This window comes from Benincasa hispida, chromosome 10, assembly GCF_009727055.1.
Source record: "Benincasa hispida cultivar B227 chromosome 10, ASM972705v1, whole genome shotgun sequence".
Lineage (NCBI taxonomy): Eukaryota > Viridiplantae > Streptophyta > Magnoliopsida > Cucurbitales > Cucurbitaceae > Benincasa > Benincasa hispida.
This window is the reverse complement of record NC_052358.1, coordinates 41,381,964-41,409,459: the sequence shown is the minus strand read 5'-3', so window position 1 is coordinate 41,409,459 and position 27,496 is coordinate 41,381,964. Positions and strand designations below refer to the sequence as shown.

Genomic DNA, 27,496 nt, shown 5'->3' with positions numbered 1-27,496 from the left:
TTTAATTTTAGCAAAACCATAGGGATCAGATTTGGAATTTAACCTAATTTATAATATACTACATAATACTTATTTTAATTTTCAAAAGATTGAATTGAGTTTATAACATGTCATATTATATTTCTAAATATTTTTATTTTTATTTAATATAATTTTACATTTTAAATCTTAATATTCAAATTTTGAATGCAACTAAAACTTAAAAATCTTGTTTTCAAAATTTAAATCATTTAGATCAAATAATCCAAAATCAGTTTTTAAAAACAGTACTTGAATTGTCTGTCAATCATACATTTGCTGAATTCAATAAATCTAAAAATATAAAACAGAATTCGGATTATAAACAAAAGTTGTTTTCCTGTTTCAATTTCCGGGAGTGAATGTAAAGTCGACGTTTGAAATATGAAAATCGAAAACTCTTCGGTTGAGGATCATGGGATCCTTTTCTATCTGTCACCATTTCCGTAATTTCAAATAATTGATCCGAAATTATTATCTTAAAGTACAGGAAAAAGGAACTAAATTAAGCATAAAAGCATACCCATATCTCACTTCTTGCAACTATGATAATGGAGCAACAAAATCCATCAATGGAGGTTTTGGAAGTCTGCAAAATTTCTCCCTCACAATCTCCTCCCTCTGACTTCTGTCTTCCTCTGACTTTATTCGATCTTATGTTCTTCCTAAGCCCCCCGACAGAACGCATTCTCTTTTACTCCCCCTCAAATCACCATCTTCTTCCCTTCGATTCATTCCTCCAAATTCTCAAACATTCCCTCTCCCTCACACTTTCCCATTTCCTCCCTCTCGCCGGCAATCTCGTTTGGCCAAATCACTCCCCACATCCCTTCATTCTTTACAAGCCCGGCGACTCTGTTTCCCTCACCGTCGCCAAAACCGACGCCGATTTCAACCATCTCTCTTCAAATCAACTCAAAATAGCAAACCAATCTCATTTCCTCGTCCCCTATCTCCCAAAATCTCAATCCATGGCTCCAGCTATGTCTCTTCAAATCACTCTGTTTCCCAATTCTGGATTCTCCATTGGCATTACGACCAACCATGTCGTTGCTGATGGCAGAACTTCCACTCTGTTCTTGAAATCATGGGCTTCCATTTCCAAAACCAATAATAATAATCATCGCCCTACTCCAGTTTTTGATCGAACAGCTGCTACCAATGATCCAATTAATGGGTTGCAATCACTTTACAATAAGTATTTTGAAACATTCATTTCAAATCCCAAAAGCCGTCTTACATCACTTACTTCAAAAGTGGTCCTTTCCGACGATGTGGTTAGTGGCACGTTTGAGCTTAAACGTGCTGACTTAGACAATCTAAGGAGAAAAGTGAATGAAGTTTCGTCATCGATTCGACATTTAACGACATTTGTATTAACGTTCGCTTATGTCTCGACATGTCTGGTGAAATCGCAGCGAATTGAAGGAGGAAGTAAGATTGCTTTGTCGTTCTTGGTGGATTGGCGGCCTCGTGTGGAAACATTAGGAGGGGTTAATTATTTTGGTAATGGGGTAAGTGGGTATGCGGTGATTTTTGAAGGGAGGGAATTTGAGGAAGAGAATGCTATGGCGACGGTTGCGAAGAAGATAAGTGAGGGAATAACAGAGATAACAGAGGTTGTGAATGAGAAGAGATTAGTGGAAATGTTGGAAGAAAATGCTATGCGATGGAGAAATGAGATGCCAATAGATAAAACAATTGTTGTTGGGGGATCGCCAAGGTTTGGAGTTTATGAGATTGATTTTGGGTGGGGAAGTTGTAAGAAAGTGGAGATGGTTTCGATAAATCCAAGTGGGAGTTTTTCAATGGCAGAGAGTAGGAATGGGAATGGAGGAGTTGAAGTTGGAATTGCTCTTCCTGAGAATGTTATGAATGTTTTCTCTTCCCTGTTTTTTGATGGAGTGAAATAGAAGTTTCGATTATAAAGTGTTTTATATTTCTATTTTTAAATATGAAAATAAGTCAATTTATTTATAAATATAGTAAAATATCATTGTGTATCATATCTATTAGTATCTATCACTGATATTGACAGATGTATTTCAGTGACTATCATTGTCTATCAAATATAGTAAGAAAGTTTATAAGTGATAGACAATGATATTTTGCTATATTTGAAAATATTTCTTACAGTTTTGTCATTTAAAACAATTATCATTTATATTACATTATGTTATTTAGTTTATGTTCATTCTCATATGTAAAACCTCGTTGGGTCTCATTTAATGTTGTAGTATTGAAGCTTATTTCAATATCATTGTAGTGAGGGTGAAACTCTAATATGAAACCTCCATCGTCTCCCTATCTCTTTCTATTTCTCTTGACAATCTAACTAGTAATCAAGTATTATGGTTTTAGAAAAAAAGTGGAAGAATAAGACTTAGAGTACTTAGTTTTGGATTTGTTTGTTGGATAATCATTAAGAAATTTCCTTATTATTCAAGAAGTTTCTTGTAGACAATTTTGGGTCATTGGATCTAAGTATCTTACACTTTATTCAAAATTAAATGAAGTTTATTGGAGACAATTCTGAGTCACTGGATCTTACACTTTATTCAAAATCAATTGATAGTCATTAGATCTTTCACATTTATCAAGGAGAATTGGAGTCATTGGATTTTTCACATCTATCAAGGATAAGTTGGAGCTATTAGATTTGCTTGGTGGCCAAGTTTCTTTGGGCTATAAATAGGTGGAGACTCATGATTGCTAAATCATCCCAAAATCTCCAACAACTGAGTGAGATAAAATAGAGAGAGTTTCTTCTTATAAGAGAATTTGTTATTTCTCTGTAAGAAATAATGTTTATACCTCCTATGTTATATAGTGGAATTCTTCTATCCTTATCCATGATTTTTACCCTAATTTGTTTTGGGCTTTCCACGTAAATCACTGTATGTTATTCTTGTTAGGGTTATGCCTTAATCTCGTGGTCTATAAATTGTAAACAAATTATTAAATAAATAAAATGTTATTATTCTAACAAATAAAGTGTTATTTATTTTCTTACATAACTCAAATCCAATAAATTAAGATTCAAGATTATTTAATATAACTTGAACAATATGTGGTTGACATATAAGTAGATCGTGTTCAAGTAATAACAAAAAAGGTCTATAGTATATAGATAAAGTTGTGTGTCTTATCCTGGTGACACAATAGATACGACCCATTTTGTATGTGTTACAAATGTTGTAAGTGTTGCAAACGATTTGATCCAAATCATTCATGTGAAGATTTGTGAGTGTAGTATCCTATACAATGAGTTTGTCAAACGATGACCTTATGTAACTCGATCTCAATCCTGAATGAGTTATGAACTCCTGCTAATGAAGGTTGGCCTTTGATTTGTATGGGTGAGAGTGGCCCTAGTCGCCAACTCAATATACCTACCATTGTGGGGATGATATCGAGTGGGGGAGCTAGAAACATAGCTACACGAGATGGAATTCACTCCTTCCTGAATTTAGAGTAAGTAGATAGGTTTTTCTCTTAAGTGCTGACACCAGAACTTGAACAATAAGATCCCACCCTCTTATTAACTCGAGAGAGATTTTGTTTTATAGTTGGATCATAAATAGATTATTCATTACAAGATCAGTGGTACTTAAGGATTAAGAGGTAACTATTGGGATAAAAATGGTTATTTGACCCAACTATAGTTATAAACAACTTGTGAAGGATTGACTTACGTGGTTAAATCAATGGACATATAAATATTCTACAATGCGAAGAGTGCATTTATGGTTTTTTAGTGGAGTGATTCACAGTTAATGAAAGTTGATTAATGTAATTAAAGATTTTAATAAATTAATCTTGGGTCATTGGAGCTTTTAATCTATAGGTCAATTAGATCTTGCTACTAGGTCACTAAGGGTAAAACAAGGATCATACTGTTTTGGAAGAATTTGAATTGTTCAAATGAAATTAAGTAATGTAAATTACCTGTATAAGATACAATTAATACAATGTATATAAATACATTATATTATAAAGCTAATTTTGAAGAGGATTCAAAATTAATCTATATATTATGAGATATTTAATTTATTTTAATAAGATTCATATAATAAATAATATGAACTGGATTCATATTAAAATTATAGTTTAAATTTAATAGGAATGAGATTCATATTAAAACTATAGGTTATAAGAGAGATGTGGATTTGAATATGAGCAAATATATTTAATTACACCTATGATATTTAATTAAATTTAATTAATTATTAATATAAAAAAATGGATTAAATATGATTTAATTTATATTAAATAAAGTGTAACTCCTATGAATAATGCAGAGGATTGGAGAAATGGGGAGAGGGAGTTATTTTCCCTCTCTCTTCTTTAAATTATGTAGAGTGTCTACAGAAGAGATGAATTTTTCCATATACATGAAAATTAACTACTCTCTCATAAGAAGAAAATTCTCTTATATTCTCACAAAAACATAGAGAATAAAATTTCTTTGTATTCTCCTTCGAAAAAGAGGATTCCACAATCTTGTTCCTTGATGGAGAATAATGGGGAGGAAGACATTGTTCAAGAGGAGAACTCTTGTAGTGAAAGGATTCGGGAAAAGAAAGACTTGAAAGGTTAACTTCTTTTCTCTGTTAATTTTATTTCAGCAGTATACTTAATATGTATTTCTTTTTAATTTTGAAAAATCTTTTCTCCCCGTTCAAAGATAAAAAGCGATAAAACGCTTCCGGTTGAGATTCAATCCCTTCAATTCTCCCTCTTCTTCTTTTTCATCATTATTGTTCTCAATCTACTTTATCTGTGACCTTACTCTATTTGGTCACAATCCTTTTCGTAATATTCTTTTCCTTTGCTTTCTCCTTTTCTTTTTATTTGGTTGAACTTATTTCAAGTTTGTTAGGTGGAACTTTACCTCTTTGATTAAAGTTATTTTGGTCTCGTTCGATAACATTTTTATTTTCTAGCTATCTGTCACTATCAAAACCCTCTAGACAGTATATTGACAATAATTAGTCAAGTATTACTTTCAAACGTGCTGCTTACTTGTGGTGGTGTGACTATGGAAGGTCATCTTTTAAACTTGAATGATTTAAAGTAAACTTTACTAATAGTTGGTGGTGCGACTATATGTTACTTTTTTCAATGAGATGGTTTGATGTAGTTAGCTTATTTCCATTTGGTTTTTGGTTTTTGATTTTTGGTTATTGGTTTTTGAAAATTAAGCATTTTCCCTCTCAATTTCATCCAATAGTTTATATCTTTCACAAGTAAAACGAATTGAGTTCTTAGCCAAATCCCAAATTCCAAAAACTCATCTATTAAGGTTTCAAAACTTTAATTGGTTTTTGAAAATATTGGTAAAAATTAGATAATAATGCAAGAAATTTGGAGGTGAAAACGAAATTTATAGACTTAATTTTCAAAAATTTAAAACAAAAATCAAATGGTTATCAAATGGAGCCTTAATCATACGTAGTTAGAAATTTGAAATTGTGTAGTTATTGGTTTGAAGGTGTTAACAAATTTTATATAAGTGATTTCAACCTTTGTTAGTTGTTCCAACATTTGATAATTCTTTCTCCTAAACACACTCTTAAAAAATATATATATAAGGATATCGTGATGCCAAATATCTGTTCATGGAGAAAATGATCGATTGAAATGTTGCATCATCAAGATCTCTGGGGTTTAGTTTTAGTGGACTAATAATTATTTTGAGTACAATGTGATTGTTTATGTTGATGTTTTTTGGATCGTGATCAATCATGTTGAAATTAGTTGTTTGATTTCATCGATTACAACGTATTTAATGATACGATGTATTTAGCTATTTTGAGTATAGCATATTTCAGGGGCCTTAGTCCTAAGGGACTAATAATTTATCATTTTGAATCGAAGGTATTTGTTTACACTCATGTTTTGCTTGTTTTTATTTGAAGAAGTAATTTCAAGTTCTAGATTCGAAAACATTCTATTTCTTTATACATAATAGGATGTTGATTGTTATAATCTGAAATTTAATTTTTTTTTTAATTAGTCGTTACTTTCACAAGATTTATAAATGTTATAATTTTTTTAATAGGTAATGAAATCTTGGTTGTCATGATTTTAAATTTAGTTTTTTTTTTTTAATTATTGTTTATTTTGATCCATTGTCAAATTATAATTAATAATTATAAAAATCACTTTACCATTTTCCTAATTTTAGAACATTTTACTATTTTTTTCAAATGAAACATTTATTTTAGTATTCCCTCATATTAATCATTTTACATTTTGAAAAGAATGATACTTTGGTGCATCATGGTCAAATAGGTTGCACTCATCTTAATGCAATCCCTCTAATTACATAGAAAAATGAAAAAATATTTTTTAAAATAAAAAGCAAAAAAGTTTCCCATGTAAAAAACTATGATTGGGTAGCTAGATGAGCTACATAAAGATGAATACAACTCAATCCATCAAAGTATTTTAGTTTTAAAAAATGATAGTGTTCATTATTTATCATCAAAATTTAATTTAATTTTTTCTTTTGTGGTGGTCAAACCTCATGTTTGATCAAATTGCTTGTAAAATGTTCAAACACCGAGTAGGGAATTAATTCTTCTTACATTTTAGTCTTTAATCATAAGGTAACTTAAGAAGTGCGCTACCAGGTGCAAATAACCAACAACTTCTCATTTAGTACAAATTATCTAAGGTCCATCTCTGCATCAAATATGTGTGTTTATTCTATAAGTAGCATGCCTCTCGACCTTCAACGTTCGATCGTGGGAATCATCTAAAACCTTTAAAATTGCATTGGTATAAAAGATATTTGCTAGTAAATTTGAAGAAACAAAAAAAAAAAAAAAAAAAGGATATAATTTAAGAAAAAAACATCAAATAACAAAAAAAGAAAATAGAGCATAAAGATTTAATCTGAAAAATGAAGATTATATTACACTATGTCTGAGGAGAGATTTTTGTAATACCTCCAACACTACACTACTGGTGAAGAAAACATGATTTGCAATAATTGTGATGGTTTTGGATTTTTGTTATTTTTCTTTTTCCAAAATAAAATTTTCCTTCAAACAAAGGGGCCATCAATAGTTGTCTGAAAATGAAAGGAAAACAAAAGGACAAATTAAAGGCAAGGAAAATATCAGAGAGTAAAATCAAATTATAGCTCTGTATGGACATCCCTGACAAGAGAACATGCAATTATATGAGGTTAGATATTTCCTAATTAAGTCACGTGGTCTACTTGTTTAACCTTTATCTTTGATATCTTGTATAAATATCTATAAAACATAAAAGTATATAATTTTTTAATCTCAATATGATTTAAAAAAAAAAAACACTTATAACAAGATTTCTAACTTATTTTAAAAATAAGTTTAATTTGGATCCATTTAGTAACCATTTAGGCTTTGTTTGGTAATCATTTGATTTTTTGTTTTTTTTTTTAGAACTAAGCATATATTATCTACTTTTTTTTTTTTTACAATGATTTGCATCTTTATTAAGTAGATAACAAAAGAAGAAATTTAGAGGTGGAAGTAGTACTTATAGGCTTAATTTTAAAAAACAGAAACAAAAAACAAAACGGTTACCAAATGAGGCCTTGATTATTAGTTTACATAATTTTCATAATTCTTTTTTTTCAAAACTATCCGTCCATATCAATATACTATCGACTATATATCAACAAAATTAAAATCTCAATATTGATATTGTATTCCTTGGTTCCTTACACACCATCGGATCTCCATTTTCAACCCTACATTTTTTCTGATAAATAATTTCAATTCAAGTTTATATACCTTTTAAGTTGGATTACAACTAATGTTTAAAATGTCGATGTGAATAAAAATATCGTTGTCTTAATTTTACGAAAATTTTGATTGAAATATGGATGAAATTTTGATTTCGATAGATATTCCTGTAAAATTATAAAAAAATTAAAAAATAAATTTAAATTAGTAAATAAATATATTTACATATCTATTATTTATATTTTATGATATNATTCCTGTAAAATTATAAAAAAATTAAAAAATAAATTTAAATTAGTAAATAAATATATTTACATATCTATTATTTATATTTTATGATATTTTATCGTTTAATTATTATGTCCCATGAATTTCTCTATAATAATGATAGAAATATCGATTCACCCCTTGTGTCGATACCGAACCCATTTAATACTATAATTACGACATAAAGAAAAATGGATTTTCTCCCCTTTTATCTAATTATCAGCATTTAGATATAGAACACGAGAAGATATGGATAAAATTTCCGAAGCCTAAGGACCAATCGTGGTGTGTACGGCCCTTAGTGAGAAATAAAAAGACCACATCTCTCTATTTTTGTGTGTGCTGTCTCTGGAGAGAAAGAAAAATGGTGAGTGAAATCAGTAATGAAACTGAGATTCCGGCTCCGGCGGCCAAAGTTTGGGAGCTTTATGGCACCGTTGAGTTTGCAAAATTCCTTCCACTTCACCTCCCCAATGTCATTGAGAAAATCGAGTTTCTCGAAGGCGATGGAAGCGAAGGAACTCTTCTCCATGTCACTTTTGCTCCCGGTAAATCCTTACTCTTTCCACTTATGAATATCGTCTTGGTTTAGTTTTTGTCGTTGTGACATGTTTTGGAGTGATTTCGAGACAACTAAAAATGAAAATATACTTAATTTTGATCCTTCAAACTCAATTTAAATGTCTCATTTTGATTATACTTTTAAATGTCATTGTCATACCACTAGAATAGTATAATTTGAGGTAATTTTTGTACATGATAAAGTCACTTTATCTATTTCAAAATCACTTCCGTGGAAGTCGAAAAATCAATTTTAAAATTGGATAACCTAGTGCTCTATATTAAGCACGCCACATTTGTGAAAGTTACATCTACATCATTAAAAGCTTCCCTTCCACTAAATCATTTAAATTTGTATATTTGAGTAATTTAAAAGTGTTAATCAAATATTAAATTAATTTTAAACGAATAAAAAAAGAACACATCTTTAGTATCGATAATTGACCAAATCTCTCTTGTGATATATGTGTTCAATTGATCTAGTATCAATTCATATTAGTTTAGTTGAGCTAATAGACATGTAATGTCAACACGCTTGTTACATTACTCAGATTTATAACGAACAAAAAGATGAACTAAAAGCCCAAATATTATATATTTAAAGAATTATCAATTATTCTATTATGTCATTAAGATTTTTTTTAAACATCCTTGGTCCTTAAAGATTTAAGAATATAACCATTTAAACCCTGAATTTTAGTCTATAACAACTTAGTCGTTATATTTTCAAAATTTGTAATAATTTATATATATATATATATATATTATCAAACTAGATATCAACTTTAATTATTTTTATTAATATTGAGTCCCTAATTAGTCTATCGGTTTATTTATCCCAAAAATCTCATTAAATTTTAAAACTAATTTGTACCGTAGGGACTAAATCGTTACAAATTTTAAAGTACAAGGTATAAATTGTTACATACTAAAGTTTAAGGATTAAATTGTTACAAAATTGATAGTATAGGAACTAAATTGATATAAACCAAAATTCATTACTAAATTGTTACTTTGTATGAAAGTTTAAGGACTAGAAGTGATTTTTAACCTAGGTTTTCTTTTCTAAAAACTAATATAGAGCTTAGGTTATGTTCAAAGCTTTCATAGGTTAGAGTTCAAATGCAAAACATAGGCTAACAATAATTAAGATTGAGAAAATGTTCATACCATTACAGGTTTAGGTGGTGCGAGATACAAAGAGAAGTTGGTGAAGGTGGATAATGAGAAGCGTCTAAAAATAGCACAAATAATGGAAGGAAGTTACCTAGATCAGGGATTTTCTCTTTACAGGTTTTGTTTCCAAATTATTGAGAAGGATGAAGGCAGTTGCATTGTAAAATCTACAGTCCAATATGAGTTAAAGGAAGAAGCTGCTGAAAATGCTTCTCTGGCTAATGTTCAACCTTTGATAGCCATTGCTCAAGCTGCCAAAAATTACTTCCTCAATAGTCAACAGCCTAAAGATGATGCATAATCCATTGATATGATTATGAGTGTATTTGGGTTGGCTTTTTAAGTGTTTCTGTTTGGAAATAAGTCACTCTGCTAAAATATGTAATGTTTGGCAACTACTTTGAAGACTTTAAATGATGAGTTTGAGGGCCCAAATTAGTTATGGGCATGAAAACTCCTATGAAGTGTTTGTCTTTGTTTTTCTTGTTTGCCTGAAAATTTAGTTAGAAACTTACTTGGGACAAGTAATGGCTAAATTTTGTGTTAAGTCTCATTTTTTTGGGCTTCTCAAACATCTAAAAGAGTTATTGATAGTTTTTCACCAGCATTTGCCTTTGAATTATTACCAAATTTTACCTAGGTTAAGCATCATTTGACCATGTTTAGAATATCTTTAATTCTAGAAAATGGTGTTTATCTTTGTGTTTTATTATGATTTTATGTAGATGAGTAGAAAATAACTTAGAGAAAACTTATCCAGGGGTCTCAGGATCAAATATATTTATTGACAACCGATCTATGAACTACTACTACTACTAGGTAGTTAACCAACAAGATTGGGTCGAACCTCACGGAGTCTTCTATTTAATTTCTCTAAATTAAATTTATCAAAGGAAAATAGTAAAAAGGGAGGATTTAAAATGATAGGTAAATAAGATAACGGTGAAAGAGGAGGGATAGCACAAGATTACCTTCAATGATTAAGAGATTATTGGACTATTTATGTATTAGTTCATAGATTTATTATAGGAATTAGGTTATCTAACTAACAACCCAATTGATTCATCTGGACACCCGACAAACTTGTCTAATCCAATTAATCAGACATAGACACTACAATCAATTCTAAACTAACTAGTATTTCATGCTCGTTGGTGAGTTATGTTACGTTTAGGGATTGATTGGGATGACTAAACAAACTGTCTAGGTTCAATTTCATCATTATATGAAATATGTAGTTGGTAATGCATTTTGCTACGAAGTTGCAAACAATCTAACCACTTAAAATACAAAGCAATTTTATCAATCGAAGTATCTACTTTATTAAAAATATAGTTTAATATGCTCTGTTCTAGATAATTGGTGGCTAACACTTCCTCAACATGCTCAAATACAGTCTTACCTATAACATCAATTATGTCACAAGTACTAACCTCGTCAGGATGACTCATAGAGCGATAAATGTTAAATACTATCTTGTCCTCATTTACCTTTAGACCTAGTTTATCCTACTGGACATCAATCAAAGCTCTTTCTGTAGTTATTAACTGACACCCCAGTATGATGAAACCTTAACATCCTCCTCCATGTCTAGCACTACAATATCTGTAAGGAAAATAAACTTGTAACCTTGACTAAAACATCCTCAACTATACCTTAAGGATAGGCTAAGGATCTATCAGCTAAGTGATATTCTCGTAGGTCATACTTCTCCTATGTCTAGCTTCCTATAAACAGATAAATGCATTAAGTTAATAGAAGCACCAAGATCACATAAAGTTTTCTTAATATTCAAAGACCATATAGTGCAAAGGATAGTAAAATTCTCTGGATCTTTTAACCTCTGAGGTAACTTTTTTATGACACTGCACTACATTCTTTAGTCAAGTTAACCATCTCAGACTTGCCAAACTTCTTTTTAGATAAGATTCCTCTTATAAATTTCACATAGTTTGACATCTACTCTAATGTCGCTGAAAAAGAGATGTTAATATGCAACTTTGTGAATATTTCTAAAAATTTAGTAAACTGTGCATATACTTCCTTTTTCTAAAAACTTTGAGGATAGGAAAGAGTATTAGGAACAAAAGGTATTAAGTTAGAAGTACTCCCTGATATTGGCTCTAGCTCTTCTACCGTTTCCTTTCGTTCAAACTTATCTTTAGTTTTTTTCTCTAACTCAAGTTCCAGAATAGGTTCAGCCACTACTTATTTTGTGTCTTCTTCCTCAACACCCATTTGTTTATCCAGCTTCTTATCACTCTTGAGGGTCACTGAAGGAACTCTTATTCAAGAGAACCAATGAGTGAAAGCAAGATCTTTCTAAGCCTATTGTGAAAGAATTAAAGGCATTCACGAACATATAGAATAATTATGCATCTAAGAACAAATTATAGCATGCTTTAGTAATTAAAAACAAAAGGAACGAAAGACATACCTTTGAAGAACTCTTTTTCTACAAATCTCTCGCTCTCATGAAGAATTGGACAACAACCTCTTGCTTTTGTTCAGATCACCTACCCAATCGTCTAGTAATCACGAACAGTCTTCTCCTTAACACCACCACTCGGCAACCTTGGTATTCTCGGAGTGAGAATCCAGAACTCTTGTTGTGAATTTGGTAGAGGGATGGAGGATAAACGATCAAAGTATACGATCAAGCAAGTGGGAGAATGTATTGTCTATCGCACAGACTGAGTATGCTTGATCGTTTAGTAAATCTTGAAGGTACACGATCGTTTAGTAAAACACTCTGGATCGTTTAGTAAATCTCCCTTAGCATGCGATCGTTTAGTAAATCGCTTTACACGATCGTTTAGTAAAAGACGCTTTACACGATCATTTAAGCCCTCACTTAGAAGGATATCGTGTAGTCTCTCGTCAGCTAAACGATTAGTAAAGCACTTAGTGAAGCGATCTTCATACAAAATGAAAACACTTTTCATTTTATCCTTCAGTTATTCAAAACTGAAAATAACCTCCCACCTTCATGGTTAATGAAGAAAATAACCAACCACAATTATCATATAATTGTCTTAATTATAAATAAATATAATAACTAACTTATCATATTACATTTATAACCTATAGTTTTAATATCGCATCATATGTAATATTTAAACCACATTTCTTTTATCCTTTATTCAATATAAATCATATTTATATCAAATTCCTCCAATTAATATATCTCATATATCATATCAATTATATCACATATAATTGAACAAGTTTAATTGTATCATATATAATTAAACTTCCTCTTGTTAATTTGAACACTTCAAACTAACCCAAAAACTAAAAACTGATTCTCAACTTGAATCCATTGAGCTACCAAGGGGACTTTATGGACCTGTAGCTTGAAGCTCCAACGGTACGTGAATAACTGACTAAACTCTTTAATCACGTGATCCACCATCTGTTAACTTCCGGGTACTCCACTAAAGACCGACAGCTTCACTCTTTTCTCACTGTAGATATATTTATGTGTCTATTGGATATAACCAATCAATAATATGATAACCCTTCACAGATCGCTCATAAGTACAGCTGGACCGATTTATTGTTTTGCCTCTGCAGTTATATCTAACTCATTAAGTACCACGATTCCTCTAATGAACAATACATCATAGTCCTACTATGAGTGAACACCTCTCGGGCCATGAGAAAGTGTGTGGTGCCACATCGTTCAAGCTCCGGAATCAGCCCTTAATGTAGTAATCTATCTACTTACCCCTACTTCAGGGAATGAGTGAATTCCATCTTGTGTAGCTGAGTTCCCAGCTCCCCAATCAGATGAATCCCAAAAGTGGTAGGTTTGAGTCGACAATATGACCACTCGCACCCATGCAAATCAAAGGATCACCCTCATAGGTAGGAGTTCCCAACTCACTTAGGATTAAGGTCATGTTACCTATGGTCATCCTAGTGAAATGAAAGTCTCTGTCATAAACGATATTATATAACGAGACTAAACACTTCGTGGCCCGATCTTATACAAACTCCTTCGTATAGGATACCCCGCTCGCATGTCTCCACATGAATGATCAAGATTAGACCATCTGTAGCACTTTACAACACTTGTAACATCTACAAAGTGGGTCGTATCCGTAGTGTCACCAGGATAAGGTTTTCCTCCTTTATCCATATACTACAGACCATTTAGGTTATTACTTAAGGCATGATCTACTTATATATCTCCACATACATGCTTAAGTTACAACGATAACCAAGGATCTTAGTTTATTGGTTTATGGTAAATGCTAGTAAAATATCTCATATTTCATAAACAGTAGTGAATAGAATATCTCATATTATTACATCACAAGCGTTTGTTCATACAGGTGTTTACAAACTACAGAACCTTACGAGATTTAGGGCATCAACCCCAACAATCACAACTTTACACTCTTATTTAGGATTTTTCTTTGGGGACGAGGGAACTTACCATTTTGCAAGGTATGGAGGGAAGTGGCTAATTGACTAATCTATACCTCCATACTCTAAATGGCCTTGCCTTGACTTTGCACAGTGTTTTCTAAAGCAGTAGTCCTTCCTTAGATTCCTTGATGAACTCAACCATTAATTATTCCAAGGAAGGTTTCTTTTCAATATTTGATAAACCTATAATAAAATAACATGGGGGTGCATGCAAAACATTCCTATTGTTAACATAGGAAAAATCCTCAAGATGTCTCAAACCTGGGTTGTAATGAGTTGGAAGCTATTGTTGTGAGCCTCCACGATATGCTTGATTTCTACCAAAATAGTTGACCACCTAATTTTCATAATGACCCTCTGTTTGTTGGTTGAGGCCTCAACTGCCATAGGTGCTATCAACGGAAGGCTCACTTTTGCCTAGCCACTTGTAGTTAATTTACCAAGGACATTAGTGAGAAATCAGTTGAGCTTTTAAAAAATTTACCTCATTAATTACATAGTCCCACTATTTTAGTGGCAGATAATCTCTTCTTGGGCTAATTGTAGTTTGTATTGGCCATTTCCTCAAGAATAGTATGTGCCTCCAAGGTTGTTTGTGCAAATATCGACCCTCCTACAGTAGCATCCGACAAACTTGTGTTATTGGGATGTTTAAGTCTAGAAACTACACTCTCTTATATTTCAACAATAAACTTTTCTCATGTAACACAGTTGATTGCTAATTTATTGAAACCAAAATAAAAAAGCATGGCATTAAGCAGAGCCATAAGCAACTTTCATTATTAACCTAACTATTTTCATGAGAGATTAACAATGATTCAATACTATAAGTCTAGTTAAGCATGCAATCTATCAAATTGAACATTTAACCGTATATTGATGGCCAACCAATATAAACCTAAGCTCAATAGTATTAGAAACATTCAATTCCACATTATTCATAAAAATATTATGCATTAACTCAAATCCACGAATAAGCTCATCAATACCTTAGAACAAATGATTCTAGACTCATGGTTGTCAAACACATATTCTCATAAAATTTGGAAAACTTAAACAGTGAAAAAAGTGAAAAAAACAAGGAAAAACTACTGTCGAAAAGATTTCTCATGTTGAAGTACGTCAATATATCCTTGATTTGCACCTCGGAACCTCGTAAGACCTCCAAACAGTTTCTCTCACACTCACAACTCTATTTTGCAGGAAAACTCACACTAAGCTCCAATGTCGTGTCTAAATCGGCTGGGGAACCCTAGATCTTACAGGAAAAGATTTCTAAATGGGAGATTTTTCTTTCCTAAAATAAATTAGTGCCAAGGCACCATAGTACAACGATGTGGTGTCGTGCAACATTGCATCTCTTTGTTGTAACACTGCGATTTGATTGCCAACATTGCAAGGTAACGCCACAACACTCTCCTACTAATGCTCTCTATAAAGGGCGCCGAATGCAGCGTTGTGCAATGTCGCAGCACCCTCATGGTTTGCCATATTTACTATTTTTTTCATCCTAATCTTAGAAGGCTTGGCCTGGTTTGACTCTTTTGACTTTAAAATCCCATTCTCTTGCTCAAATCCTGAAAATCATAGCAAACAACATCAAACCTAATAAAACAAGGCAAAGAGAGCCCTAAATTAATGACAATGAAAGCACTTTTCAAGTGCTTTTCAGTCACACATACATGATCTTTACCTATCATGTTAAAAAATTGCAGGTGAGACACTTATATGTATATTGTTGGGTATTATGCCCTAAAACTCATAGATAGTAAATTTATTAATTGACAATCATCAATAAAGAGTTATAGATGTTAAATCAATAAATGTTATTATTTTTATTATTATTTATTTTGTCATAATAGCCCTAAATTCAATAAACTAACATCCAAAGCTATCTTATGAATCTTGAACTGTATGTGGAGACAAAAAGGGATCAATATTTAAGATACAACCAAAAGGGTCTATAGTATAGGAATAAGCTTAGGTACCTGATCCTAGTAACCTTATGGATATGACCGACTTTGTATTTGATACAAACGTAATGATCCGACGCATTCATGTAGGTGACACGAGTGAGAATATCTTTGATACAAACGTAATGATCCGACGCATTCATGTAGGTGACACGAGTAAGAATATCCTATGCAATGAGTTTGCATAAGACTAGACCGCGAAATAGTAATCACTAGATATAACACTGTTGACTAGTTAGGTTCCTATTTCATTAGGATGATCCAAGTGACTTAGTCTTAATCCTGAGTATATTATGAACTCTTGTTCATGAGAGATTTTCCTTTGATTTGTATGGGTGAGAATGGCCAAACCTCTGACCCAATAAGCCTACCATTTTGGGGACAAGACCAAGTGAGGAGTTGAGAACATAATAATACAAGATGGAATTCACTCCCCCGCCTTAAGGGTAAGTAGATGAGTGTTCCCTTAAATGATGTCTCCAGGACTTGAACAAAGGACTCTAACCCTCTCATTGGCCTGGGAGAGTTTCTATTTATTAGTTAGACCATAAACAGGTTTTTCATTAGATGAGCACTGGTACTTAAGGAGTTAGAAGTTACCCAAGGGTAAAATAGTAATTTGACCCAATTGGAGTTACGAACACTCAAGAATGACTTCCTGGTATTGGTCTATATCCATGGACACATAAATATATCTACAGTGAGAAGATTGCAGTTGTGGGTCTTTAGTGAAATGTACCCACAGTTAACAAATATTAATTAATTTGGTTAATGAGTTTAGCCAATTAATCTCGTATCGTTGGAGTTTCTAATCTAGGCCCACCAGGTCCCCTCGTTAGCTCACTAGTGAATACTTAAGAAGGATGATTTGAATTGTTCAAATTAATTTGAGAAAACTATATATTAATGTGATTAATATATAAGTAATAATATGATCTATAATTAAATTGGAAAGTGATATTTGAATAAGATTCAAATTAATTAATTCAAGTGAATTAGATTCACAAAGAATTAATTAATAGAGAGATTTTTCACATATACATGGGATGTATATGATAATTAAATATATACATTAAATTGAGTATAATGTATAAATAGTTATTTAAATATTATGCAAATTAAAATTAAACAAGTATTTTTAATTGAGCTAATTAATTAAATAAGTGTTATTTAATAAAATGGGATAATTAATTAAATAAATATTATTGGAAAAGAAAAATATTAGGAAAAGGTTTTGACTTTCTCTATATAAAGACCTTCTTATGACCCTTTGAAAACACACAGAATCCAGTACACAACACCCTAGTGTTATTGTGCAGAATTTCCTCTAATCCTCTCTACTCTCCAAAACTCTTTTCTCCTCTCCTCTCCCAATAGTTAGATACCACCTATCATTCTATTGAAATCCCAGAGAATAATGAGGTTATTTTTGTGGTAGTGTTCGAGATCGCTTAAGGAGTTGTTTGTGATCAAGATTGTTTGGAGATCCATTCGTTAGAACCTTGGAGAGGCTTGTTCGTGACATCAGGAAATCTACAAAGGCAAGAATCGTTATAATCTTTTCCTTAATGCATGCTAATTTACATGTTTTTATATTCTATTTTGTACAATGATTTTGTTTAATGTAAAATCGATTTGCAGGATGCAAAGCATTTTAACAAAACGTTTCTGCTGCAGGATTCGATCCCTACATACATAACAATGCAATAGTGCATCATATGAAATTTCATAAACTATTCTTAACACAATCAAATAGTGGAAAAGTTTCCAACAACAGTGCCAAAAACTTAACAGCTCATAAAACTTTGAGAAAACTACTTGTGTCTAGTCTGGATTATGTAGAAATACGATCCAAAATTACTATTTCAACACATAAGTCAAATTACCTATTATAACGATATATTGATTTCAATTCTCACGTCCCTAGAAAGTTCACACCATGAGGTCCATACAATGCTTCGTATCGATTATGAACCTCGACTGCTCCATTCGAAAAGTGTTTGTATGAGTCAACATCAAGGTGAATGGGGGAAGTAGTTTATAATAAATGGGTGAAGGATATATGTCAACACATCCTACGGTCTCTTTCGTTTGTTTGGACGGTAAGATTCCTCTGTTGCGCCTGCTTGTCATCTTTATGCCGGCCTTGCTAGTTGTTTAATGACGACTATCCCTTCGAAGAGTTGTAACATAGGATTTGGAACAACTCAAACTCCAGAAATAGATAGGATTTCTTAGGTCATTTTCCAACTTTAACTTTCCAGTTCGATAGCATCGTCAGGGCCGATCTCTAAGGTTTGAAAATGGAGGGTTACACATACGAAATTACTAAAGTGTTAATAAGTTTTGACAAAAAAACAGTAGCTAAATGACTATCGAAATATTTGTTATTCTGAATATAGTATTTAGTTAAGAATGTTTTACTTTAGTGAAGGAATATTTGACTGCCCCTTGGTAGCACTTATTATGACTCACTATAGTATTGTTGCAAAAACAATGAAATTTTGGATACATTATTACTTTGCTAAAATATAATTTGGTTTAAAAGCAATTCACTAATAAAATTGGTTTATATTTTCAGAATGACGAATTCTTTAGCACAACTATTAGCTTCTAATAAACTTACGAGGATAACTATGTTACGTGGAAATCAAACTTAAATACAATATTGGTGATAGGCCTGAGATTCGTTTTAAAAAGGAATGCCCTCCCGTTCCTAGCTCAAATGCAAATCGAAATATTCGGGATGCATATGACAAATGGATCAGGTCTAATAAGAAAGCTCATGCCTATATTCTTATCAGCATATCTGATGTATTGGCCAAGAAACATGAGAGTATGAATACTGTTAAGTAGATTGTGGAATCTCTGTGTGGGATGTATGGACAACCATTCTTCTCCCTAAGACATGATGCAATCAAATATGTTTACAACTGTCATATGAAAGAAGGAGTCTTTGGTAGAGAATATGTCCTGGACATGATGTCCATTTAACCATGGCAGAAGTAAATGGTGTTGTCATTGATGAGAAGAGTCAAGTTTGTTTTAGTCTTAAATCTCTTCCGAAGAGTTTCTTGCAATTCTGTACGAATGCACTGATGAATAAAATAGAGTATAACTTGACTACGCTTCTCAATGAGCTTCAGGCTTACCAGACCATGATGAGAGCAAAATGACTGGAAGCAGAGGTAAATGTTACTACTATATAAAAAAGAGGATCGTCCTCTAAAAGGCCTGATATTGCTTCTTCCTCAAAGAATAAGAGTATTTCAGTAAATATGAACAAAAAGAAAGGGAAAAAAAACCTACTGGCAAAAAGGGCAAGACAAATGCTGCAGATAAAAGAAAATGTTTCCACTGCAGCGAAGAAGGGCACTGGAAGAGAAACTGCCCATAATACCTACGGAGAAAAGAGTAGAGAAAGCAAAACAAGGAAACTAATTCCTTGTAAACTCCAAATTTTGAGCAAGGGAGAATTTCTCAAAACAACCAGTGGGAGATGCAGTTTCTGTTGAAAGATAAACTTGTTTACTTTTGTTATTGTAATGAAAGTTATTTTATCTTTTGTAAATAACATATTGTATAAACTTTTTTGTTATAAATAAAATGTTCATTAGCAAAAGTTGTATCTGTTTTATCTTATAGCAACTTCTGTTAGAATCAACCAAGTTAAAAGTTATTTGCAAATATTTAGATATTTAAAAATGACTAGAAATCAATAAAGGCAAAAACTTGTTAGGTAAAATAAATTCGAGATGTAAAACAGATAAAAGACAAAAACTTGAACTCTTCAATAAAGGCAAAAGCTTGAAGAGTTCAATGTGTATAAAACTTGTTAGGTAAAATAAATTTGAAATACTTCGATTGGATCAAAGTAAAGAAAATAGAGAGTTTGAGGTTTCTAGGACTATTTTGATAGAACATGATATTCATTGAAAATTCTCTACACCTAGTTGCCTTAATTGTTTTGAACATCATTCCAATTTTAAGGTATTTTCTAAAACTCCATATGAGATGTGGAGAACTCATAAAAGCTGTTTATGAGATGTAAAAGATATTTGCATAGTTCAGAAATCTAGAGAAAAGATCGATACATGTGTTAGTGTCAAACCCTATTTGTAGGCAACCCTATTCGTAATAAGTGTTGAAATATTATTCAAAAGGCATGCCTATTTGTAGGCAACCCAAAAATAGTATACTTTTCATGTAAAAGAAAATCAAGTGTCTGTGTTGACAAATGCTAAATTTTTCCTAGAAAAGTATACGAGATCACCATGTATTATTTAGTTTCCATAAAAAGCAAAGTGTATATCAATAAAGAGTTATTAAGTAAAGCTAACGATGTAACAAAAGTTGTTTAGACAAGTCAGATGCATCTTACTCAAAGAGTTGAGGGTACCTCGATGTAGTGGGAGGAATGTATGACAACCTAGCCATTATTTGGGTTTAGTGGAAACTCAAGTCATCAAGTCTCGGTGATGACATCGAGAAACAAAGAGTTGTGAAAATAAGATGCATTCCCTATATAGTTTAATAAGAAATCCAAAGTACACTAAAGTGTTTATAGCAATCCTCTCGGCTAAAGTGTTTGAGGATCACCTAGTGCGACTAGGATTGCGAGTTAACTAACCTAGGGCAAGTGGGAGAAAAACCCATGGGTATGTGATATCTAAGTTTGGGTATGTGATACCTAAAAGAAAAACCATGGGTACGTGATGCCCTAGTTTATTGTATTTCTTCGTAAAACTCAAAAACTCAGCATTATATATTCATATGTATGTTACCGCTTGAGTTTTAGTCCAAGTGTGAGTTTGTTGAGTCTTATGTTCTAAAACTCATGGCTCGTAAACAATAAACTCATTTTGTAAATCAATAAAATTGTTATTGAAATTTGATTCAATAAAGTGGTATTGAATATATGAATTACTTATTTGATTTTAGAAATAAATCCAATAAACTAAAAGATCCATGACTATTACACGAGTACTTGAACTTTATATGGAGACATAAGTGTGGATCAGGTTCGAGTAAATAGTCTAAATGATATATAGTATATGAATAAAATTGGGTGTCTTATTTTGGTAACACTATTGGATGCGGCCCACTCTATAGTTGTTACAAGGAGTTGTAAAGTGCTACAGACGATTCGTACATGTAGTGACTGTTGGGATTGGTGTCCTAATTCAAGTGAATCATGCCTTAAGTGATAACCTAAAAAAGTCTGTAGTATAAGGATTAAGGATGATCCGGCCCTAGATCCTGACCATTCATGTGAAGACATGCGAGTGAGGGTGTCCTATACAAAAAGTTTGTATAAGACCGAACCACACGAGATGATTCGTCTCTTTATATAACTGAAGAAAATTGGACATGCAGATTTCCATGAACAACATGTGGTTACCAAAATAATAAATTGAACCATTATAAGGTGATGATAATATACTAGAAAAACAATACATATTAACTGATAAATATTATATATCAATTATATAACTAATTGGTCTAAGAAATATAAAGTATATCATATAACCTGCCCGTACATATTGATACATCAAAGAGGGTAAAATTGAAATAATAAAGAATGGAAATCATATCTAATATATATTTTTGTTACATTTGTAAATTAATTTTTCAAAAAAAGAAAAACATTACGAAATTTACAATTTTATAATTTTCTGTCATTCTTGCCACTTCCTTTTTCCAATTTTTTTTTTCTTGTATTGCTCCATAATCCTTTTTATTTCTTTTCATTTTTTATTTTTACATCTCTCCCACTTCTCCTATCTCCTTTAATTCTCCATTTTTTTTCTTTTTAATTTTTATAATAACGAATTTTTAACTATTATTTACTTTTTAAATATCTATTATTTTTCATCAATTTTTTATGGATTTTCTCTTTTTATTAAATAAATGACCAAATACAAGTTTGAAAGTTTAAATACATATTCAATACCTTTTGAAGCTCAAATCAAATAGACATAAATTTGATTTCAATGATTAAACTTATAATTTAACTAACATTTTTCGTTATAAATAACCATAAAACATGTGATAATCAACGTGATTTTGAAATTGTTAAAATCAATTTTGTTAGATCAAAATTACTCTAAAATATGTTCTAATCATTCAAAAACAATTTTCATAAAATGAAAACTGTCTACGATTCATAACCACAGAATGAAATTCATATGTTCGATAGTCGGTTAAAACAATTTGATCTGCCAAAACTATAATCCTATCTAAGAAAAAAAATTCTCACATTTCCAGCACCAAAAAGAAAAAAAAATTCCTAAACATCAATGGAATTACTTTTACTCTTTTGCTATGGCATGTAGTTTAACCTAGAATACCTGAGAATAAGAACAAGATTATGCATTATTCGATTGGGCTTTGATGAGAATATCTAGAAGATCAAACTAGAGGTGTTCAAGGTTTGATTCGACTTGGAAGTCAAATCGAACCAAACCGAAAAATTCGGATTTCAGATTATATTAAACCAAACTGGTCGGCAAAATTCGGTTTCAGTTCCTATTGCGGTTCGGTTCTGTTTTCGATTTTGGATTTTTCTTCCAAAATTTTTCAATTCTACTTTTCCAGAAATCTCCTGTTCCCTTCTAATTCATTTCCGAAAATGCACCATTTCACACACCGAAATCGAAGAATAAGAAGATTGGAGAAGGAGAAGAAGATCGAAGAAGAAGATCAGAGAGAGTGAGAGACGATCTTGGCCGGCTGCGTTTCTTGGCTGGGCAGAGTGAGACGATCAGAGAAAGCAGAAAAAGGGAGAGGGTGTGGTGTGGGCGGTGGCAAGTTTAAGAGGTTGAAGATAACCCTAGTCCCTAGGTAATAAAATATATATATATTATTTTTTTATATTTTTCAAAATAATATGATTCGATTCGGTTCGATTCGATTTCATTTCAATTTAAGTTTTAAAACCGAATCGAACTGCTAAATTCGGTTTGATAATTATATTAAACCGAATGAAACCGCATTAATTCAGTTTTGGTTAAGTTTCTTAATTGGTTCGATTTTTGTAGTTTAAATGATCATCCTTAGATCAAACTATTGCATTTTGATTTCTCAACTTGAGCAAGATTCAGATAACATAATCGCTTTGATATGGAGTTGAAAGAAAAAAGTATGCATACAAGTTTTTACACCAGAACATCCGAGAGTTTGGCCTCAGTCAACAGCCATGGCTTCCAGGCCTCCACTAGCATCGTCCACACCAATCTTATTCTCCTCAGCTGTGATTCTCATTTCCTCAATTAAACTCTTTTGTTCATCCTCTATGGTATTTTGCAACTCATCCACCTGCGCCAATATAAATTGAGGATTTCAGTTGTTAGGTACAAAGTTTGTAAGCAATCAAAGCCTGGACAATAATTATTTAGATACAAAGCTGCTGACATTGTATTTCAGAGTATATGAGTAAACCTCGGGACTCTCCATAATCACAAGAGAGAACAAACGTGCAAGCCTGCTGCTTGAACAACGTTATTACTTATAGCAGAGAACAATTTTTTCCAGATTGTCAAAAGTGTGGTTAGCGATCTTTTCAGTTGTGACTACAATTTCTAGATATTTAAAAGGCCTCAGCATCCCCCACTGCCCCAGTCAAAAGAACCCACCAAAATAACAATAAGCATAATAATAATAATGATGATGAAAACATAACACGCACGCACACAGAAATTATTCGGAAGGCAAAAAAGAAAAGGAAAATGTACAGATGTTAAAGGTGAATCCGCCTTACGCAAAATCTTAGTCCAGATCAGAGTATATATATGAAGTGGTTGAAGTCATTTCCAGAATGGGGAAGTTGAAAACACAAACAGACATTCCCTGGAAACCACCCAAGAACTATGCCACAACTTTCTCTATTCCCCCAAAAGAAATTATTGACAAACAAACTTCTTTTCCCAAATCCCGCAGCAGCTGGGTGAATTCTGCTTTTTAATTGGTATTTTCTAGGCAGTCTCTCGTTAAAATGTCCCAGAAATCTTCATGTAATATTCCATCATGTGAAGCCCTTGGATCAAATGGCAGTAACATAATGTTTTAACCCTATGAAGGAACGATATAATATATTCTAGAGTGGCTAACAGTGGAACAGATGGAAATTCAAGATATTCCATCTTGTTCAGGAGCTCATGGTAGACAACTGCTTCATGAAAATCCTCAGATGGAAATTCGAACATGCATGGGTATAGCGTCCAATCCTCAAAAGAACCCACGCTTTCACTGAGAGGAGTGAAAGAATATAAAAGAACTGGGGCACACAAGAAAACAAGGCCCAATAAAAGAGGAAGTCCAATCCTAACAACTGAATATTCAATCCAAAAGAACAGGACCAAACTCATTAATACATAAAGGCCTAGTGACCAGCACCCATAAAGAGGCATTAACCCAACTACCTCCCAAAAACTTCCTCAACTGAACTCTCCACCTCTCTAAAATTTCTATTATTCCACTTAATCCAAATGCTCCACAAAACTGCAAAGAAACTAGCTCGTCACTAAACCTTGCCCTGCTCAGTAAAAGGAAAAGATGAGAACACCACCTCCACCTTAGCCCTACCATCTCTATGCCAAACCCAATAAAAAGTGAGAGCAATGTAAATAAGGTGTTCAAAAAATTGAAGATGTAGCGATTTACTTGCGCCAAGTTAACCAAAGGAACCCTTTGACCCATAAGACAAGACCTCTTTTCCTTTGATGAAGATTATTTCTAAGAGAGTGATCGTGCCATTTAGAAAAGCAGTGTAAAGGTTGGACTTTGAAGGCCTTCAAGATTTTTTCCCAGAAAGAATTGGCAAATTGGCATCTGGTTATAAAAAAATGCCGAAGTTAGTATACTTATCTTGAATTCTCATGCTCTTCACAACATTATGAAGTTGCTCCTCTTGGAATGGTCACTCGAGCCTAGAAGATATTCTCAAATAAAAATCTTAGATCTTCAAGACTGAACACTAAAAATTACATCTTCTTCGAACCAAATTTTCCTATTATCTCAGCACTGAGGGTAAACTAGCAAAAAAACACTAATAGAACCATGCTCATCCTTCTTCAAATGAGCCAAAATTAGGGGGTTCCAGCACTGATAGCATATACATCTCAATCCTCTACATGCACTAATCAGTCTAAGAATCCCTAAACAATTCATAAGCAAAACCAAATGGCAAATCCAAGGTTTAAACTAATGAATCTTGAAACCAAGAGACCAAATTGTTTATATTTAAGGTCAGTTAAAGAATATAATTGTAAAAAAGTTGCTGGGGGAAACATACCACGTGCAACAAAAGAGCAAATTGCTTCTTACGAAGCTCCAACATCCTTGAACTAGCTGTGTTCTCTGCATCAAGTGCAGCAATCTCTTTCTCTAAATCCACAATAGTCTTTTGTGTCACAGACCTAGGCGGCTGTGCTGCTATAAGCTTCCTAATTGCCTCACACTCCTCCTTGTGTTGCCTCTCAATTTTGCTTTCTTCAAGCTGCTTCTTAAGATCTTCAATATCATCCTGAGCTAACAAAATTTGTTTGTTTATCTCATCCTTAAACTCATGGAAGCTCTCCTTTTCCCTAATATTTGCATCAACAACTGCTTTACTCTTCAGCAAAGGAATTTCAAATGTGGATAGCTCTTGTAAGAAAGCTCTGGAAAGCTTCTCACAGTCATCATTGTTACTACCATCCTTTTCAATCTCAAGAACAAAGGAAGTGAATTTCTTCTGGAGCTTCTTCAATGGAGGTTCCCCTCTTGTGGTCGTTGTCCGGGTGAGAAGCCTATGTTTTATAATAACATCATCTTCAAGGGGCCCAAAAGCATAATTTGCTGCCACTGCTTCCCCTCGAGTGGAGACTTTCCTCCCTCTCACAGACATAATCTACTTCTCAATCAGATCCTGGAAATCAAATGCTGAAAAATGAGAACATACAAATTGAACAGCAATACATATATGGGTAATTGAAATGGAGGACCAATGTCAAGTTTGATTCGAAGAAGAAGTCAGGAAGATAAAGAATTGATTGTTTCTACAGAAACAGTATCAATGGAAGATAAAGAAAAACGAAATTGAACCGAAAGAGAAACCAAATTAAGAGATGAAAATGAAGAAAGTACCAAAATTTAAATCGCAGAGAGAGAGAAACGTAGTTGAGAATGGAAGCCATACCTGGTTATGCCATTCTTGTGCTGCTCTAGGACGGGGAACTTCAAACCCTGATTTCAACAAGATCGGGTCTTGATCTTTCTGAAATATCCGGGCTCACCAAATTTACTATAGGCACATCGCACTGAATCTGACTTAATGCAATTTCTAAAAAAAATGAATTGGTGACTTTTTTTTAATCCTAAATTTTCAATTTTATTAATTCACTGTAGACTTAGAACTATGTTGTGAGTTTAACTCCAAAGTTTAAAAACCATCCATAAGAACATAGCGGTATTAAATATATGACATGAATTTTGAAATCAAAGGTTTAGAGTGTGTTTAGAATAGAGATGTCCAAAAAAATCTGCAGGGTCGGAGCGGGGAATCCTCGAATACATGAAGAATGGGGGAGGGAGTGAGGAATTTCCCATTTACAATTTTAGGTTGGGGACTGATCCCGACCGCCGCCCCGCCCCGAATTTGTATATAAATTATAAATTTTTAATATATATATATATATGAATATTGTAGACTTTATTAATATGATTAATTATTTAAGTTCAAGATTTTTATTACTTTAATTCTTTGGATGTTGTAATATTTAAGATAGGATGTTCTAAATGTTGAATTTTAATTTATGACAATTTAGTATTTTAATTATATTTTTTAAATTGTATGTGTATTATTGTTTTAATTAGTAAAATTGATAATATTTCATTTAAATGAAAATTCTATTGAAAATGTTTAAAGAATTGTACAAAAAAAAATATCTAAATGAAATTTTAAAAAAATGTAAGAGAAAAATAAATGCGGGAAATTTTTCCTTGCGGGAAATCCGATGTCTGCAAAATTCCCGCCCCATTCCCGAGGAAATTCGCAAAGACGAGGAATGGAAAAAGGGGTGGGGATGGGGAAGGCTTCCCCGTCTCTGCCCATTGGATATCTCTAATTTAGAATGCATTTTCAAATGTTTAATTTAAAAAATAAGTTATTTTTGAAAAAACTAGAGTGTTTCGTAACCACTCAAAATAACTTTTAAAATGTATTTTCAATAATTCTCGTCAACGGTGTTTGAATAAAAATTGGTGTTTTGAGAAACATTTTTTTCTCAAGTCAATCCAAATAGGCTCTTAGCTTTCTCTATTTTTTTAGTAACCAAGGTAAGA

The 27,496-nt window shown here is 32.4% G+C and overlaps 3 protein-coding genes across 4 annotated transcripts; 2 read left to right on the top strand and 1 right to left on the bottom strand.

The window, feature by feature from the left end:
• The first annotated feature begins 376 nt into the window (after positions 1-376).
• Positions 377-2,254, top strand: LOC120088608 (phenolic glucoside malonyltransferase 1-like). The gene has a single exon (XM_039046020.1). The coding sequence runs from the start codon at positions 564-566 to the stop codon at positions 1,929-1,931; it is 1,368 nt and encodes a 455-aa protein (XP_038901948.1). The 5' UTR covers positions 377-563; the 3' UTR covers positions 1,932-2,254.
• Positions 2,255-8,306: 6,052 nt separating this feature from the next.
• On the top strand, positions 8,307-10,365 carry LOC120087829 (norbelladine synthase-like). Its single transcript, XM_039044760.1, has 2 exons — positions 8,307-8,575; positions 9,767-10,365. The coding sequence occupies exons 1-2, from the start codon at positions 8,392-8,394 to the stop codon at positions 10,063-10,065; spliced, it is 483 nt and encodes a 160-aa protein (XP_038900688.1). The 5' UTR covers positions 8,307-8,391; the 3' UTR covers positions 10,066-10,365.
• A 12,864-nt stretch (positions 10,366-23,229) lies between these two features.
• LOC120089518 (THO complex subunit 7A) lies at positions 23,230-26,483 on the bottom strand. Of its 2 annotated transcripts, none has more exons than XM_039047017.1 (3): positions 26,352-26,483; positions 25,467-26,081; positions 23,230-23,491 (listed from the first exon to the last, which is right to left on the bottom strand). In XM_039047017.1, exons 2-3 carry the CDS (start codon positions 26,058-26,060, stop codon positions 23,360-23,362), a joined length of 726 nt encoding a protein of 241 aa, XP_038902945.1. In that variant the 5' UTR covers positions 26,061-26,081; positions 26,352-26,483; the 3' UTR covers positions 23,230-23,359. The 2 variants fall into 2 exon arrangements, with proteins under 2 accessions (XP_038902945.1, XP_038902946.1); XM_039047018.1 differs by having other exon boundaries at positions 26,300-26,383.
• Between the last annotated feature and the right edge of the window lie 1,013 nt (positions 26,484-27,496).

Bases quoted from the DNA above. Each gene is read 5' to 3' on its own strand.
- LOC120089518 (XM_039047017.1), bottom strand. From the start codon at position 26,060: ATGTCTGTGAGAGGGAGGAAAGTCTCCACTCGAGGGGAAGCAGTGGCA. The intron at 23,492-25,466 runs GTATGTTTCCCC...ATATTGGCGCAG, and splicing joins TTGCTCTTTTGTTGCACGTG to GTGGATGAGTTGCAAAATAC.
- LOC120087829 (XM_039044760.1), top strand. From the start codon at position 8,392: ATGGTGAGTGAAATCAGTAATGAAACTGAGATTCCGGCTCCGGCGGCC. The intron at 8,576-9,766 runs GTAAATCCTTAC...ATACCATTACAG, and splicing joins CCATGTCACTTTTGCTCCCG to GTTTAGGTGGTGCGAGATAC.
- LOC120088608 (XM_039046020.1), top strand. From the start codon at position 564: ATGATAATGGAGCAACAAAATCCATCAATGGAGGTTTTGGAAGTCTGC.